This window comes from Rhea americana, unplaced genomic scaffold (genome assembly GCF_003343005.1).
Source record: "Rhea americana isolate MKP2758 unplaced genomic scaffold, rheAme1 scaffold_115, whole genome shotgun sequence".
Taxonomy (NCBI): Eukaryota; Metazoa; Chordata; class Aves; order Rheiformes; family Rheidae; genus Rhea; species Rhea americana.
In genome coordinates this window covers 1,096,556-1,114,823 of record NW_028185206.1, presented here as the reverse complement: position 1 = coordinate 1,114,823, position 18,268 = coordinate 1,096,556, and the positions used below count along the sequence as shown (strand labels likewise).

At 37.8% G+C, this 18,268-nt stretch overlaps 1 protein-coding gene across 4 annotated transcripts in view; it reads left to right on the top strand.

Annotated features, from left to right (window-relative positions):
* GAK (cyclin G associated kinase) overlaps nt 1-18,268 on the top strand; it is a 77,536-nt gene that overhangs the window by 39,552 nt on the left and 19,716 nt on the right. For 2 of the 4 annotated variants that reach the window (XM_085317417.1, XM_085317443.1), the window contains 8 exons: nt 1,968-2,101; nt 3,344-3,538; nt 4,651-4,768; nt 9,140-9,219; nt 9,523-9,716; nt 11,601-11,759; nt 12,657-13,130; nt 15,081-15,251. In XM_085317417.1, the coding sequence (XP_085173543.1) occupies nt 1,968-2,101; nt 3,344-3,538; nt 4,651-4,768; nt 9,140-9,219; nt 9,523-9,716; nt 11,601-11,759; nt 12,657-13,130; nt 15,081-15,251 (1,525 nt within the window). The remainder of the gene's footprint in view (nt 1-1,967; nt 2,102-3,343; nt 3,539-4,650; nt 4,769-9,139; nt 9,220-9,522; nt 9,717-11,600; nt 11,760-12,656; nt 13,131-15,080; nt 15,252-18,268) is intronic. The other 2 variants (XM_085317427.1, XM_085317436.1) reach the window with 2 other exon arrangements.

Sequence of the window (18,268 nt, the reverse complement as noted above, 5' to 3'; positions counted from 1 at the left end):
TTCCACTTGAAAACAAGCAGTTAAACACAAGACCTAAATAGCAATCCTGCCCCACTTCAGCTACACTTAAGGCTTTCTGGATTGCCAAAGCCTGCCATCCTGAATTTCTGTTGATATCACTGTAGCACATATACTGCAATAGCTGCAATAGCTGCTGAACATCTGCAGCAATACTTCGCATAATTATTTGAGGTCATGCAGTCATGGCCATCCTTGAAAACTTGTGTAGCTTTGTCATTGAAGGTGTCAGTACAGGATCATTTTGATGGAACTTAATGACAAAACTTGAACTTGATAAATAACAGTTGTTTAAACGTGATTGTTGTTTCAGATACCTGCATTTGACTAAGCTTTGACAAGCTTTTCTGTATGTGTATAATAATCTTGGTTCATTTAATTTCCCTTATGAAGTTTTTCTTTTCAAAACAGTTCAGCCACAAATCTCATCTGACTTTGGGGGGCTTTAGGAAACGTCTTAGCTTTAAAATCTATCTATTCCTGATTTTTGTCGTCTTGTTTTTTATTGCTGCCTTAATGACTGTTCTGGCTTGAGATTTATTTATTTTTAATCTCCGAAGTCCATCATCCTGCAAAAACAAAAGGAAAAATTGAAACTCTTTTTTACCTTCTGTCCTTGCAGTAGTTTCTTTTGCTTCCATTCTGCAAATCAATCTTTCTGAAATGCAAGGTTCTGTCAGTGGATTTGTTTACTAATGAGTTACATATTTAATATTTTGAATGCTGTAATTTTAACTGAATTCCTCAACATGTGAAATATTTTCCTCTGACACCATGAACAATTACAGAGGATTTTCTTTGGCTTGCTAATTGACCTGTACAAAGATTTTTCTCTTCTGTGATGCTTTCATTTGGCAATGGCTTTGTAATGCTAGTGTACTTAAGTCACTGCTTGTCGTGCTGGTCAGTGTTGTTTATTCTTCTCTTGTACTCATCAATGCATTGTCCTAAAGAGTAGGCTTCTCAAGGTAGGAGCTGTTTTTGTTTCATCTGTGTAGTATTTAACTGGCATGGTCTAGTTCATAGAAATAGACTAATTCAGGTTAGAAGGGACTTTTGGAGGTCATTAGGCTCAGTTCGAAGCTCGGAGTAAGGCCAAGTTAGTAGTAGTTCAAGTTATTCATAAATAAGGCTTTGTAGTTATGCCAAAAGTAGTAAGTATTTGCTGCTTTACTCTTTAAAGGTCTGGCTGCTTTGGTGCTGTCAGACCTTTTTAGTGAGCTAAGTGRTGGTTAGAATACATGCCTGGCTCTAAAGGAAATGACTATTGAAACAATCTGAGAGCATTTCCTTCTTTCCCATTTCCACACACATAATGAGTATTGATATGCTAAATGACTGCAGAAGAAATTGTTCTTTACTTGCTAGCAATCAAAACTTGAAAAAAAAGTCCTGTCAACTTGTCTCCTGATTTCTGAATCTTCAGTGTTTTATAGTATAGGAATGAATCTGGTATGTGTAACAGTGCTCCCTACAGATTAAGATCCAATGTTATTCTTTCCTTCTCTTATAGTTTCCTGACAAGTATTAGTCTCGTTCAGTTTTAGTCACAAGACCTACCTACTGTTCGGTGTGGCTCAGTTCTTCTGCGTATTAGGACTTACGTTGTAATAGAAACCAATGAGTTGTTGGTCAAGAAAAGCACTGAAACTGGATCTCAGGCAGCAGCCAGAAAACACTTGAAAATGGATATTAATGATAGTAAAGTAGTAAACATCAAACTGAATGCTTTAGACCATTTTAAGCTAAAGTAATTATTGATGTCTGAGCAAGCAAATAGTTTGTAGTAACTCTATCTTTTCAAAATCAAATGAAAAATTGTCACATTCAATTTCAAATCTGATTGTACTAGAGCTTGGACTTTATTACATACAGTAGGCAACATGTTCTTCAGCGACTTCTGTATTTTTTCCACTAGATTTAATAACAAAATTGCAATTTTTTTGTAGGATGGAAGAGCAGCATCTGCTGTTGTAGTTTGTTCTTTTCTATGTTTCTGTCGTCTCTTCACTACTGCTGAGGCTGCAGTTTATATGTTCAGTATGAAACGCTGTCCTCCTGGCATTTGGCCTTCTCATAAAAGGTATGGTATCAGTCTCTTTGTAGGGTACTGCTGAAGCAAGTATTTCTGCAATTGTGAATATACTGCTATTCTTGCAGAACGCTTTCTAGAAAGATAAATCATTTCAAAAGTGACTTTGTTAGAAAAGCAGTATCCAGGAAAGCAGATGTCATGAATAGGGAAAGTGGTTCTGAATTTTGTAAGACTTTACTCGTTCTTGTTACTGCTGAATCAAATATAATCTGTAGTGAGGCAATGTTAGGAATGAAAGCAAGGGTCTACAGTACTTTTGAAATGCAGTCTTAAGTATAAAAACCACTTGCATGTGCGAATGACATTCTATTCCATGCTTAGTAATTGTTATTACAATAGGCTTTAGTGTGTCAAAATGGAAGTTCTGTGGAAAGAGTAACAATGTAATTCCTGTTGTAGTAGATTTCCTGTTGTAGTATTTTCTTTTTTTAAAGAGTGTGTGCAGAGATGACTTTCTTACATGTTGAAGTGTTTTAAACTGATTATTTAACTTGATGTTGTTTGCTAGATCACGTAACAGTGAAGTCCCAGTAACAAGTGGCAGTAGCAATAAAAGGTACTTCTGCAGAAAGTTAGATATAGAAAAGGTGAGAAGTAAGGGCTAGTGAAGTGTAAGTGACAGATTTTGCTGTTGTACAGGTTGCCTTTGAATATACTTAATGGGCCCTTTTCTGATAACTGAAATTTACCAGGATAAATTACAGCTAGCCCAAGGTATGAAGTGCTTTTGGAAGCTTTAGATTACTAGCTTGAGCTAAAGTGTAACCTTGATCCAGTATGTGTAAAAGACAAGTACATAGTTCTCCTAGTGGGGTGTAGTAGGGTTTTTGGAAAGAGGAGCTAGTTTGTCCAGCAAGTAAATGTAAAGCTGAGGAGGTGAGGCAAAGGCTGGAGTTTGATTTTGGAAGGTGGAACATGATGCAGATGAGATCATATACAGTGTTATATTCATTTTCTGGATAGTATGTCCTTCTGTTGGAGTTTAAAAAACACTATTACTGGACTTAGACTGGTTAGGGATCCTAAATATTTCGTAATGTTCCTATTTCATTCTCCTTCTGTGAAATTCTCTCAGATTTTAAAATGTCTCTCAGGAGTGCTGTTCAGTGTTCTCATTGTTTATTGTTACCACGTGCTGCTGCTGAGTGGCTGGATATTAAAAGTAATCGATACGCATTCACTCATTTTTAGTATTCGGCTCTCTATTAAAATGAGCATCTCTTTTGACAGATACATTGAATACATGTGTGACATGATGGCTGAAGAACCCATTATTCCTCATAGCAAGCCGATCTTCGTCAAGTCAATCACTATGACTCCAGTTCCGCTTTTCAGTAAGCAGCGCAATGGCTGCAGGCCTTTCTGTGAAGTTTATGTGGGGGATGAGAGAGTGACCACTACCTCCCAGGAATATGACAAAATGAAGTAAGTACAGCTTTTAATTTGCTCTGAAACTGCAAATTGAATTTAATATGGATCCTTACTGTGAGGAGAAGGCATGTTTTTGATATGCCAGTTGAGCAGAAGGCTTCTTTAGTGCTTACTCTTCATGGAAAAACTAGGTCCACTGTTTGATTCAGCTGATCTTGAATGATAAATCACAGGAAAGGGACAGAGCAATTGTAATAGCTGTTCTCAAATGGGCACATCCCCACCAGAAGTATGGGTTACAGTGGGGAGGCATGTTGTGTAGTGGATATTAGGAGACAGAGGTGAGCAAGACTTTACTTTTAGTCCATATTGCATGAACTATGAAGGTTGACCCCAAGCTGTTCACATGGTTGGGATAGTATATCAATACCACTGAAACTGAACTTCGTGTCTCAGTCATAGAAATAGGATCCTCCAGCCACTGTAGCTTTAAGGAAGGCATTACCTATTAGCTCCTCTGTTGTTCTTTTGTGGTTCAATGTTGGAATTGCAAATATTATTAGTGGTTCGGGATGTACCTAGTTGGGGAGGGAAAGTATGAGAGAATATCAGAACCCTGCTAGCTTCCCTTTAAATCCAAGCCCAGTGGGGAAGTGTCATGAATTTATTGAGGGGGACAGGAATACCTGAGTAGTCTTCAAATAACCTTTTTTCTCTTTTATACTTTTTCTATACCACTGTCCCTGAGTGGGAGCCCTGACATAAGTTATTTAAAGCTATGGGCAGCTACTGATTCTCTCTGCACCTTTCTTTTGGAACAACCTGCTTTGTAATATCCTGTTTCTTGACATTCTTTATCCTTAGTATCATTTGCCCTATTCATGCTCCTGTATTTTCCAGCAGCTTCTTGGAAGCATGTTTTTCCCCATATCTGATTTGAGAACTGCAGGTCTAAATAGGTACCTGTTGGTCTACTGTAGGCAACTGTTAAGCTTATTTTTAGACAACTTCTAAGTTTTCATTTAGAGAGTTAAGTCTTTACCCCATAACAAGAAATTAAAGTGGAATTTTATGGGGTGATGTTGAACGGCTTGGAGAAAGCGAACTAAAAAAAAGTACAGTGTATTTCTAAAAATTATGTTAACTGTAAATATGCTTTTTTCCAGAGAGTTCAAAATTGAAGATGGGAAAGCAATAATTCCACTAGGAATAACAGTCCAAGGGGATGTTCTCATTGTGATATATCATGCCAGGTCAACACTAGGAGGCAGGCTGCAAGCTAAGGTAATGATAAACTTAAGAGCCTGTGCAGAGGGTTTGCTTAACATTGCTGTTTGAATTTAATTGTATTTATGATCTCATTAATAGGTACATGGTTTTACTTATTACTCTTTGCTCCAGTAAATATCTGAGGTTTTCGTATGCTTGAATTCAACTCTTTCAGGCCTGATATGTATGTCCATTCTCTTAGTGCTCACACACAAATGTTTTGGTAGTCATTTCTGGAAATTACTTCGGTATTGTAGGTTACTATCTTTGCATGGAAAGCCTCTAACAAATTTATCTGGGAAGTGGTTTTAAGTCGCACAACAGATGAGTGAGTTTTTTTCGCTCTGTACACACAAACCATAACTGAAGGGAAAATACTGCTCATTGAAAAAGCAGGATTCCAGGAACTGCCGCTACAAAGCAGGCTAGGAAACTCCTTGTGGTGTTACACCTTATTTCTACAGCTGAGCTGTGGTTTTCTTTATAGCCGTTTTTCTTCCTGGCCTTCATTTTCCTAGGGAGAATGCATTTTTGCTTTTAATTCAACTGAGAATGCTGCTGTTTTGGAAAGTCACAAAAAGCTTATGAAGCCCCTTTTCAAATTTCTGAAAATAAACATTGCTTTCTCCATAACGCAAGCCAAATGAAACCTGGAGATCTATGTAAAAGATAGGAAAGAGTAGTATAAATTTTAGAGTAGCTTTGAGGATTATAAAATTTGATCTAGGGGTTTTTTGAAATAATACTACAGTTTACAAACATTTTGGTAAAACATACATTCGTACACATCTATTACTAACATAGTTTTTTTTTTTTTTTACTTTGTGTGTAGAAAGGCAAGTATCAAATCTTGTCATGTTGTAAAAATTTAAGACTTTATGCCCCTGGAAAATGTTGTACCTCAACTCCTTAGTCATATTTTAAGACTGCAAGCTCAGTGAGATGATTCTCTAGTGCACAAAACCAGTACATGAATCTAATTCAGCAACAAAAGAAGTGCACAACTAGAGAAATTCAGGCAAGGTTAGCCTCATCATGTGTACTCTCAATGTCAGCTTCACTGTTAAAGTTAACACTTTGTTTTTCTGGCATTTATTTTTTCACTGGAACAGATAATAAATTTCTCAGCTGTCTGCTGTAACAATGCATGAACAATGTTTTGTGATGATCATGGTTTGGAATTTTGAAATAATATTCAATTGCTTTAGTCTAAACTGCTCCCTGAAGTGTTCTGTCAAATTTTTATGGAGATCATGTGAATGTCTACCAATTGCTTACAGTTAATTTGAGAGAGGATTTAGTTTGTGTAGGAAGTGCTTGCATATGAAGGGATTAATAAAGAAACTGATCTAATAGTCTGTTCAGTTACTCATTTGTATTTCAGAATAGATAGGGATAGACTGATCAGATAAACTGATTTTTAATTCCTTTTCTTGGGCTCATTACTAAATTGACTTGACCAAAAGGCTGTGGCAGTAAATTCAGCAGATCTTTTGGAGTCAGATCTACCATAGGGAATGAGATCTTTGCTCAAGTGTGTGCCAGGGGAAATAGTGGTACACCTACTGGAGAGAGAAACTTCTTGCTGAGTGGACTCTTAGTTTTGTTTTCTGGTAACATCTGGGACTCCATGAGTGAGAAACAATGTTAGAATCAGTAAGGTTGGAAGGAACCTGGATCTGGAGATCATCTTGTCCAACCCCCTGCCCCGCTCAGCAGGGTCACTTAGAGCATGTTAGACAGGGTTGTGTCCAGGCGGGCTTTGACTATCTCCAGAGGAGGAGACTCCACCACCACTCTGGGCAACCTGGTCCAGTGCTCCGTCACTCTCATAGGGAAGAAATTCCCACTCACGGTCAGGTGGAACTTCCTGTGCTTCAGTTTCTGCCCATTGCCTCTTGTCCTGTCACATGGSMCMACTGAAAAGAGTTTGTCCCTGTCCCCTTGACACCCTCCCTTCAGGTCCTTGTACACATTGATAAGATCCCCCCTCAGTCTTCTATTCCCCAGGCAGAGGAGGCCCAGCTCTCACAKCTGTTCCTCATGGGGCAGGTGCTCCAGCCCTCTGATCATCTTTGTAGCCCTATGCTGGACTCTTCCCAGTAGCTCCATGTCTCTCTCGTACTGGGGAGCCCAGAACTGGTGCAGTACTCGAGGTGAGGCCTCACCAGGGCTGAGTACGGGGGCAGGATCACCTCCCTCGATCTGCTGGCAACACTCTTCCTRATGTACCCCAGGACACCATTGGCCTTCTTGGCCACAAGGGCCCATTGGTAGCTCGTAGTCAACTTGTCATCTGCTAGCACTCCCAAGTCCTTCTCCACATGTCTGCTTTCTAGCAGATCAGCCCCCAGCCTGTACTGGTGCGTGAGGTTATTCCTCCCTAGGTGTAGGCCTCCAACTAGACTCCATRTCTCTGATGACAACCCTCTGAGCTCTGCCTTTCAGCTACTTCTCAGTCCACCTCACTGTCCACTTGTCTAACCCACACTTCCAGAGCTTCTCTAGGAGGATGTTATGGGAGACAGTTAAAGCCTTTTGAAGTACAGGAGAGAACTGGTGCTATCCTATGCCACTAGCCAAGCTTTTGGGTCTTACCAGGTGTTGGTAGGGAATACTTGAAAAAGTTTCCTGTAGTACATGACAATTGGAAAACAACTCAAAGATTTTTGATACCATGGATATTTAGTCTATGCTTAAGTAGGATAATACAGGTACAGCTGATTTTGTATTTCATATTTTAAAGCCTGACAAAACAGTGAAGTTTCTTTCAGTGGAGGGAAAGTTACAAGATACTCTAGCCTTTAGTAAAAAAGCAGTTATTTTCCAAATGTGCTGAAAGTTATACTGTTAAAGCAGACTACTTAAAGAAGTTATGCCATTGAGGTGAAGCATACTTCTGTTCACTTAGCATTGAGCTCTCACTTAAGAGGAAAAGTGTGCTGTGCTGTTTACATCACTTCTCAATGTGTAGGTAAGGTTGAATTCAGGATAAGATGTAAGTCTTGAGGAAGACAAGGTTTTTAGTAACTTAAACTGAAATCAGTACAACTGATCTTACATTGATTTCAAGGTAAGATCCTTTGAGCAAACTTCACCAGACATTGTCTAATCCTCTGCTGTTGAAATAACACAGAATACCAATTCAAATGTGCTGGTGGCAGCAAAATAACTTTCAGGGTCCTAAGGCTGTGATTTGATGGAGACTTAATGGAGTCTAGGCAGGACTGGCAAGGTCTGAATATGGCTGATTCAAGCAGGGCTGGTACTTGCTTTAAAGACAGTGCAACTTAGTCAAGTATGTAAGTAACTTCACTGTAATCACTCTGACTTCTGATTACTTGTCTTTCAGAAAACCTAACTGTGATAGCAGAAATAGTTCATTTGTTGGATATGAATCCTGACTTAGTGCTTTTGTGGCCTTCAGAGTTGTCCTGCTGCTCATACTGGGATGTATGTAAGAAATCAGCTGGACTCCTGTCGTCTGACATCTGATTTATAATGTTCTGTGAATGCGCACTTACAGGGAAAGCTTTCAGAATTCAAATTTACTAGATTCTGTTTACTGGTTGCCTTATCACTTACATTGTAAGGAGTGGCAAGAACATTCCACACATGCTGTGTGAAATTAAAGCCAGGGAACAAATGTATTGTGAGTTCATCAAAACTTGCTCCTTTTTGGCTTTGTGCAAGATGGCAGCTATATGGACATCTGTCTTGTGGTAGCATTTTCTGAGCTACTGTGCTGATGAGGTATAGAAAGATAGTTTTTCTGTTGGTAGAAGAGTTTGGAAATCTTTGTTATAATCAGTTTGGACAACGATTAATTCTGCTGGAGCCGAGCACCTGGCTTGACTTTTGTAGAGGGATGCTTTCACAATGTCCTGTTAAAAGTACGTGCTAGAGATCCTTTCTTCCTGTACTGAATAGAATCATTTATCTATGGCAAATGTTTTTTGCTTAGTTTATCTAATGTAGATAATTTTTGAGCAAGATGAGTCTCTCCAAGTGTATGATGGTTCTGAGAAGTATAATACACAGGTCACGGAGTTCCAACCTTTAGAACAGAGTCTAGAACTACTTGACAGTCTGTGGTCTCCTCGAAGTTAATATGAGAAAGATATCTGCTTCAGGACCTTTTGGTTTGTGGAGAATATTTCCACAAAGGCACTACAAACTTACTTGAATATTAAAATTTAATTTGTTACATTCTGTCCTAATCTGCATTCAAGCTACTCAAGATTAACTATGGAGGTAAACTACCATGGTAGCAAAACAAACACTTTAACATATTTTAATATTGAAAATATTTTATATTAAAGCAAAGCACTGTGCCTAGTGTTCATGTACAATTATAGACTTCCCCTGTGTTTCTTGTTTCCACAGATGGCTTCAATGAAGATGTTCCAGATTCAATTCCACACAGGTTTTGTGCCCCGAAATGCCACCACGGTGAAATTTGCCAAGTATGTTGTTGATGCCTCTTCGTAGATGATTTGGAAGTGTTCTTTCAAACCTGTCAGGCTTTCAAATTGGGAGATCCATTGCAATAAGATGATTCTTTTTTTTAACCTTAATGAATCAGGAAGTTTCTTCACAATACCAAAATATTTTCTTTACCTAAATACCCCCTGTTAACTTTTTACAAAAAAAATAAAGTATGACATTTCTTAAGCCTTACGCTAATTCCATTAATGTTCTGTCTTGGATTACTGTGAATTTAATCTAGTGAGGTATTAGTTTCAGTCTACTTGTATGTGTCTGTGCAGGTATGATCTGGATGCTTGTGACATTCAAGAAAAATATCCTGATTTATTTCAAGTCAATTTGGAAGTGGAAGTGGAGCCCAGAGATAGACCTAGCTGTGAACAGCCACCGTGGGATAACATGAACATAAAGGGACTGAATCCAAAGATCCTTTTCTCAACCCGAGAGGAACAACAAGAAATCTTATCAAAATTTGGTAATGAATCTCTTTAAAACTAGAGAGTGTAGCTTCTGATGCACTTCAGTGTTTGAGGAGGAATTTTGTTTTGTTTTTCTGACATTCTTTCAAGTGTCAAACCACACAGGTTTTTTTAAGTATCACTTCAAAAAGTTGTGTTGTATAAAGGAATATAAACTATTATCCAGTAATGGCTTATTGGATTGTTGCCTTATCTCTACTGTTAAATTTGCCTGTTTTAAAGCTTCAAAAATGCTATTTGGAGGGATTTTAACAAATGGAATTGACAGCTAGGATTTGTAGGCAAGTATCTTAAATTCTTTGGCTAAACAGGTATTATTGCTTCACTAAAAATTGAGCATTCTTCAACGCAGTTTTAAATAAAAATGTTTAGGATTTCTTATATGTAACTAATCTTGCTGTTAAATGTTAATGTTAAATCAGTACCTCATGTGGTCCAGAAGGATTTCTTAATAGTACACATTCTGTTCTTCACTTGTAGATGTCCGTTAATTCCAGTTAATATTGTCTACTATCCATTGTCTTTCCAATGTGACAGTAGTTCCATTTTTTTAAATTCTCTTTCAGAATGTCTGTGCTGCTAGTTTAAAAAGCAAGATAGTGTGGTCATTGCTTCTGGTACACCATACATGAGATCTTACTCTTTTCTAGTTCCATATGTTTTAATTTCATTTCTTATTGGATAGCTGCTGTTGTCTTTAGCAGGATGTGTTCTGCTGCTCTTGCACTGTGGTTTAAGCCATGCTGTATTTACCTTAGCTTTTATATTAATTTAAAATATGTTGTGAACACAACTTTGAGCTCACTGAAATCGAGGTATTTCACTGAAAATAAGGATCTTTAGTCTTACTTTCTTCACCTTTCGTTTTAAATAAGTCACTTTCACTTTTTGGTTTAGAAGTGAAATGCAAGGGGTTCATATTCAATTGAAAACACTTACTAAAACTTGTGGGGAGGCAATAGCGCTTACTTCCTTCTGTCCTATGAACGTGTTTTATAAAACTCTCCTTAAATGAACTCTCTCCTTAGATAAACTGACATTGAACTGTAATCTTTGTACTTTTCCTGAAATGAGTTTTTTAGCATTTCTGTATGTTACAAGCAGACTACACAGAAGGAGTTTTACCAGTCTGATATGTAGATTTAGTTAAAGAGCATGCATCCTATTCTTTCCAAATTAGTGGGTGAATGCTTATAAATCCAGAGTCTTTATCTTGCAGAGAGGAAACCTTCCTTTCTGGGAGGCAGTATAGCATCAGGTAACCCAGCTGAACACAACTTAATACAAGAGTCACTTAACACCTGATTGTCAAATAAGAGTTATGAAGAGTTGTTAAGTGCAGTACATGATATATTACTAAACTCTTTTGATATTCTTGTTGACAACTCTTATTATTATCTAGTATTATACTTGCAGTACTTTCTGTAGCTGCACTCACTCTTTTCTCATGCTTTCATGTTCTTTCACTTAAATTTCTGTAGACTTTGTTCACAGCTCTTCTTGCCTGATGTAGAAACAGTGGTATAAATGCACTGTTGATGATTAAATGTAACTAAAAGAATTGGTTACAGTTTATTTCAAATTGAAGTAGAATACTTGAATGGATGCCCGAATTTTAACATCAGTCTAATTTCTTAATTTAATTTTGTAGCCAGAAATAGGCTTTTGCATGTTCTTACCGTTGAAATACAATTAACAATCCTAAATTCAAACCTAAGACATTTTGCCTTTCCAGAGTAATAGCTGCTTTGAGAGACAGATACTTTGCAGTAGTAGTCACTGTGTAAGTCAGACACCAGCTGTGTACAATTGGGATTGATCAGGGTTTAGTTTTTAGAAGTACCTCTATGAGGATCCTGGTTTAAAATCTAATCTTCTAGGAAAACCAGAGCTGCCTAGACAGCCAGGTTCAACTGCACAATATGAAGCAGAAGCATCACAACTGGAGCAATCTTCAGAAAGCATACCTACTGAGACGGAATCACCACACAGTAGTAGTACTGATGCAAATAACTTCTTTCATTCTCTGGACTGGAAAGGTAGTTTTTTTTTTCTCTGAAGTGTGGAACATACTCGTTCTTGTGTTGTACTGTATACTCTCTAGTAAATTCTGCAGCTGTTTCTTTGTATGCCTTGTATGACAAAGGCAAAATCACTATTTCATCAGATCATGAGAAAAATATTTAAAAAGTGAACTCTGTAGCTTATTAAATGTTCAGCTTCATCTAGGTGAACATTTGGTAATGACTTTTATGCAAACCTATAAATGCTGAGGAGATCTTTCCTTTTCTACAAGGAAGCCTTGTCTTAGAGCTCTGTTTAGGGCTGGTGGTGGAATGGAGAAAATGTAGATTAGTCAGTGAATCTCAAAGGGTCCAGATAAGTATATATTAACTGAAACATAACTACGTAGTGCATGTACGAGGCCTTTTCCTGGATGCATCTCTAGAGAAATTGTAGTGATTGCATATGTTGTTGTTGAATGGTATCAGATCAGAGCAGCAGTAAATGAAGGCTTGTTTAAGCCATATATAGCAAAATATGCTGAGGAGTATGTCCAAGTCAGTCCCATTCTGAAAGTATTTGTAATACCTTTCTTTCTACGGTGGCTTGTTTTTTGGTATAGTAGATTAATTTGTAGTTTTTGTATTTAAGTGTGTCTTTTTTCATGCTTATGCTTTGTACCTGGAGAACTCCTTTGTTTACCTGGCTAATCTTAACTAGCAGAGCACATAAGCTAAAATGGAAAGAGCTGCTCCTTTGCCATATGCACAGATGTGATAGGCAATGGTTAGTTTTTTCCCCCTTACCTCTTTTGTGTGAGAAGCCTTTGTAAATCAAGGTTTGATATCATGTGTCTTACCACATAAGCCTGTCTTCTCCTATTTGGCAGGAGAATTCTGGTAATCTAAAGCTGTTATTTCTTTTCATTCAAGATGGAAAAAGTTCAGAAAGTGGAGTAGAGGAAAATTCTTCCAAAAATGATCATGTTCAACTAACTGATGACAAGGAGGAGAGTGATCCTTCCGATGAGGAATTCTCTACGTTTTCGGGAGAAGAAAGAGTGGTAACCGATGAAAAAGACTCTACTACTCCAGAAGGAGAGTTGCTTTTTGAAGCCAGTTTTGAAACACCACCTACACTGTTACAAAAACCTGTTTCTGAAGAGAATGTAGATTTACTGGGACTAGACTCTGATGTTTTACCAGAACAGAAACAGCCTATCTCAGAAATAAATTCTTCATCAAGCAATGCAGACTTATTGAACAGTCTTTTTGTGGGTGACACATCACAGATTTCAGAAGAGTCCACTGGAGATCTTCTGGGACAAGGAACAGATTTCTTTTTCAGTCAGGCTCAGCATCCAGTTGCTGCTCAGACTACATCTTCGGCAACAGCTGTATCTTCTGGTATGTAAATGCAACATCAGAACTCTTGAATGGGCCAACATTTAAAAGCAGTCTGTGTTACACTTAAAATGAGTACCATGTTGTGATATGTACACTGAAGATACATCTGTTTATAGCAAGAATCTGGAGAGAACAGCTTGTTTACTGCATGAAGCAGACAAAAATTACTGTATATTAAACTATTCATGTGGTTCAGGGCTTCTTAAAGCAGCAATTTTTAGGTTATCGGAAAAAACAGTTCAACAGTGATAAAGCTTTTCTATCTCTTGGTATTTGTTGGCAATATCCTCTAATCATATGAATAAGCATGTGTCAAGTTTTGAATTTCAAGAAAATTCACTGCACTTTGAGGCTTTGCTATGCATATGTTATATATGCTTGATCTTTTGGATCTAGGTGTAAAGAACTTCTTTTGTTAAGAGCCAGAAATAAAGATTTACTGCATTCTTGTATTTTACATACATTGGTGGCATTAGGTGTGGTGGAGAGCTGTGCTGTGTAGGTCAAATGGCTGTGTGGGATTTTTGGGTGTGTTAATCGGATAAGACTTCTAGGCAACTGGAAATCCTGTGGATTACTATTTAGATCAGTGGGATAGTACTGTGAAAGGCTGTTTTCTGATTGCTCTTACTAGTGTTGGCAGATTTTTATCCTGAAAGAGAATGTTACTTTATCTAAGGGGCTTTTAGAATAAGATGTTTCAATTTAGAGGTTCTGTTCTTAGCAATGCCTTGCTAGCTCCTTGTGTCACTTGATTAAAYTTTTGGGGCATAACAGTTCTGTCTGTAGTACTATGGTAAGGTTTTAAAGAACATTAGTCAAATAATCAGGAAACAGAAGGCTTAGTCTCTTTGCACAGAGATGGTGCACTTGGATTGATAGCCATGCAGCTTGGATTAAAGCTATTTGGAGCRCTTATGTGATTTGTAATACTTCTATCTTCTTTTGAATTACTACAGTCAATGTGGAAATATATTTTTTCATTTTTTCAGAATGTAAAATTGATGTAAATGTAAATTTATCTATGTAGTAAAGAAGTTGAGGTTGAACTCCCCCCAAAACCCTGAGCAGTAGTCACATGCATGTCTTGTTCTGCCTTTGAAAACTGACTTAGGAGAGAAGGATAATTRTAGAAGAAAGAATACTTGGCCTATGTTGCATTTCAGTTTTCCCATCACGGTTGTGCCTGATCTTTTGTATGTGTAAAATGCTGCAATAAGCACTTGTGTAGATGAGAATCCAGGTTTTTTTTYGAAGTGTTATGAGTGCTATGCAATGTTACCATTGCCTTATTATGCAGTAGGTGCTAGGGCAGAGTAGCAGGATTATTGCTCCTCTTTATGTGAATCTGGCAAGAGTCCCTGGGTTTTTGAGGATTTGAACCTAGAGGGAGGCAGCAGTAATGGGAAGATCTGGAGCCTTGCTTCCAGCTGACTGTCACATGTTACCCCATGCTGACTATAAATACTCTTCCAATTAGTTTTCTTCACTATGATCAGGACSTGCTGAAAGCTCTGCTTCTGTTGGCTTTCCTTCTTGAGCTGACACATTTTCAGCCCCAGATTCACCAATGCCTTCAAGTCAGAGTGGTAGTATGAATGTTTTATTTGACTTTAGTAGTTTAGTTTGTTTAAATTCCTTGGAGATTTGGCATTATAGACAACTGTAGAAACAACTAATTTMTTTGTTTATATGCAGCTGATCACTCAGATTTAAGGAGTACTTCACATGGAGGAAAGTGATTAGGTTGAATATAGGCAGCCTCAGTAGTGATTTATGTGTGAAGAGAGCTATTGTTGTGTATAGTTGAAATGCTTTCAGAGCATGAAGGTACACGTTGGGAGATGTGTATGTCTTGTCTGTGACCACTAAGGTATACATTTTTTTTCTATAACTTCATTAATCCTAAGATAATTGATTTAAGATAATTTTGTTTTCTGCCCCTTCTAGTTGATCCTTTTGATCCATTCACAATGTCATCAAGTCCTGAAAATTCAACGGTGCCTGGTCCAGACCTCTTTGGAGATTTCCTTAATCCAAATTCAACATCTACATCAAGTACATTTCCTTCCACACACAGTTCACTTCCACCTTCTTCCAGCTCAGACTTCTTAAACTTAGGTAAGTGTGCTTATGATGATCTGTTTCTCAACAGTTGCTGCTACTCAGTGCACTTATCTTTCAGCCTAGTYGATGTGGGTTAGTGCATCTGAGTAGACGCACTTGTTGACTGCTGTTTTAATCAGAATCTGTTTGGGGAACATAGATACATATGTCCCAGGTAGCAAGGCTTTGCTATATAATGTCATTTTAATAGTTCTGATGCAAGAATATTTCTAACAATACTAACCTTTGGTTGAGAGTTTGATTTTCCTCCGAGTTCTTAGGACTAAGGATATACAAACACTTGCAAACATACTGTCTAGATGAGAGAATACTATTGTGATTCTATTYGTATTTTAAAGATTTTCTTGAAGCCTTGGCAAAGAAACAAGCAATTCAAGCAAGTTAGAGTACAACAGTGTCTTTAAAGGCGAGCTAAGGCTAGCTGGATGTTCTTGACCTGAATGCATTCTGATAATATACTTAAAGAATACATTATATAATACTCTAATCTTTGTGTCATCTGGTTTCTGTTTCCTGGTGAAACCTTTCCCTCATGCATTTATTTTAATGTCTTTTTAAAATAAAAAAGCTAAATTRTAGTGTTCTTGCCTCCTAAAGTTGATATAATCAACACTTCAGACTTAGTTGTAGTAATCAGCAAATTAACCATGCACATTTTAAGTGGGAAAAACTAGTAATGCAAGGAATTGATAGTATTGCAACAGGACTTACCAACTGGGACTGGAAGATAGAAATTGATTTGAAAAGAGAAGCTTAGAATTAAGGTATCAATTCTTAAAATGAGCAGTTAACCAAAATACTATCAGGTCAATGCATTGGCCTGCACTAAGGGAAAAATGTTTTAATTTGAATCATAGCTGATCTCTATTTTAAACACCTTCTCTAAATCTCAGCTTCAGCAATAAAGCAGAGAGTCATGGGTCAGCTGAAGTGAAAATACTAAGTACCAGTAGGAGCACCAGAAGAGCCTATGCTTTTGGAGTTTAAGTTCTGTGAGAATCTGCTAAAAGCAAACTAAAAACTTTTATCTGCAATAAATACACTTTTATTGAAGAGCCTTGGTTGCACAATACCCTTTGCAGGAATTTCAATTGCTTGAAAAAGCTGCAGAGTCAGCTGCAGTACTTTGTGTAGAAGAAACTTATTGGATTGAAATGCAGGGATCCTGCTTGTTTGTAACTCCACTTAGCTAAAATTCGGAACTCTGCTATAGTAACTCTAGCTGAGATACTCAGACAAGTTTTTTAAAGAAAAACCCATACAAAAACCAGAAACAAACCCAGAGCTTTCTCTGTGTACTTTGAATCAGTACTATACTTCGCCTTTGTGATATGTTGGGTCTTTCCCTATCTCCATACTAAACATGTTATTTCTAAAATTTTACAAAATGGAGCTTTTAGGCATGCCTGAAAGCTGAAACTAGTTAAGTGATATGTTCCTCCCCTCTGAATCCAAAAACATTCTCTTTGTAGAGCTTGTTTTATGCAAACAGTTTTGAGTTGCCCCTTTTCTTGGACAAAATTGGTCTAGTTGACTCTAGCCATGGATGAGGTACTTACTGTATTGACTACACAAATTATTTGTTTGGCTGATGGCTTTCTTCTGCACRTACGAGGCTAGTGATCTGAGTACTTTGTTACTTCATTGTAAATTAGGTCTTACCTTGCAGTTGTGATTCTGCTAAAGGAAAGGACTGTCCCACTTACTGTTTAATTTGAAGCAATTGTGTTCTTAGAGGTACAGTACCAGCTGCATGTTCTTTATTTTATACTTGTATACTTGCCACTCTTAGGCCACTTTTAGTTAGGACACTGCATGAAGTGATAGACCAGAAGACAGGGGTTTTTTTGCAGTTCCATGAAAGATTTGATTGACACTGATCACTGGAGCATCTTCCTTATCCAAATTTAATCTCACTACCTATTTTTTAAACCATAGAGGCCTTGTTATATGTGATTGAGTTTCTACTTGATGGAATAAACTGATAAATCTCAAGGAAGAGGAAATAGAGTTCATGGCAGGAAATTTTGACTTCTATTCTCATAATGTGCTGTGTTGAAGCAGTGATTACTTCTGTATTGCTTTAAAACAGCTGTATACTGCATGAATCTGAACTCCTTTCTTACTGTCTCCTTTAGCTCACTGGGTACTCTGTCATCTTTCGCTTTGACCAGTGAAGTGATCTGTAGAGTAGTGGTAATTATAATTTTTTTTCAGTTATATTTGCCATATTTTAAATGTCCATAATAGTTCACTCATATTTTGAACCAATTGCCAYAGTCCTACTGCTGTCCACTTAGTTCACTTGCACTGTTTTTATTGTAGCCATTCTACATTGTTATAGAAATCACAAAATGGTTGAGTTTGGAAGGGACTTCTGGAGATCATCTAGTCTGACCTAGTCTGGTCAAACTAYGGTCAGCTAGAGCTGGTTGGTCAATGTTGTATCCAGCCCATGACATGTATATCTCTAAAGCTTGAGAATCCACCGCCTTTCAGGACAGCCTGTTCCTGTGTTTGATAACTGCTTTGGAAAACAAGATTTCTTGGTTTAAACAGTTTCCTGAATTTTAATCTGTGCCTGTTGCCTCTTGTCCTGTCACTGGGCGCCACTGAGAAGAGTGTTAGTCATCTTTACTTGTTCCCATCAGGTATTTATACRTATTGATATAATCCAATGACAGATACTACAATCCTTCATTTGTCTTTGACTCCTCACTGGACTCACTCCAGTAGCTCTGTCTCTCTTGTACTGGGGAATATAGTACTGGACACAGCACTTTAGATGTGGCCTCACAAGTGCTGGGCAGAAGAGAAAGATCACCTCCCTCAACCTGTCAGCAACACTTTTCTCAGTGCAGCCCGGGAGGCTGTTGGCCTTATTTGCTGCAGGTTTCACGGCTAGTTCATGGTCAGCTTGTTCACCAGGACTCCCAGGTTGTTCCTTACAAAGCTATTCTCCAACTAGTTTAACACSAGCCTGTCCTGGTGCATAAGCTTATTCCTCCCCA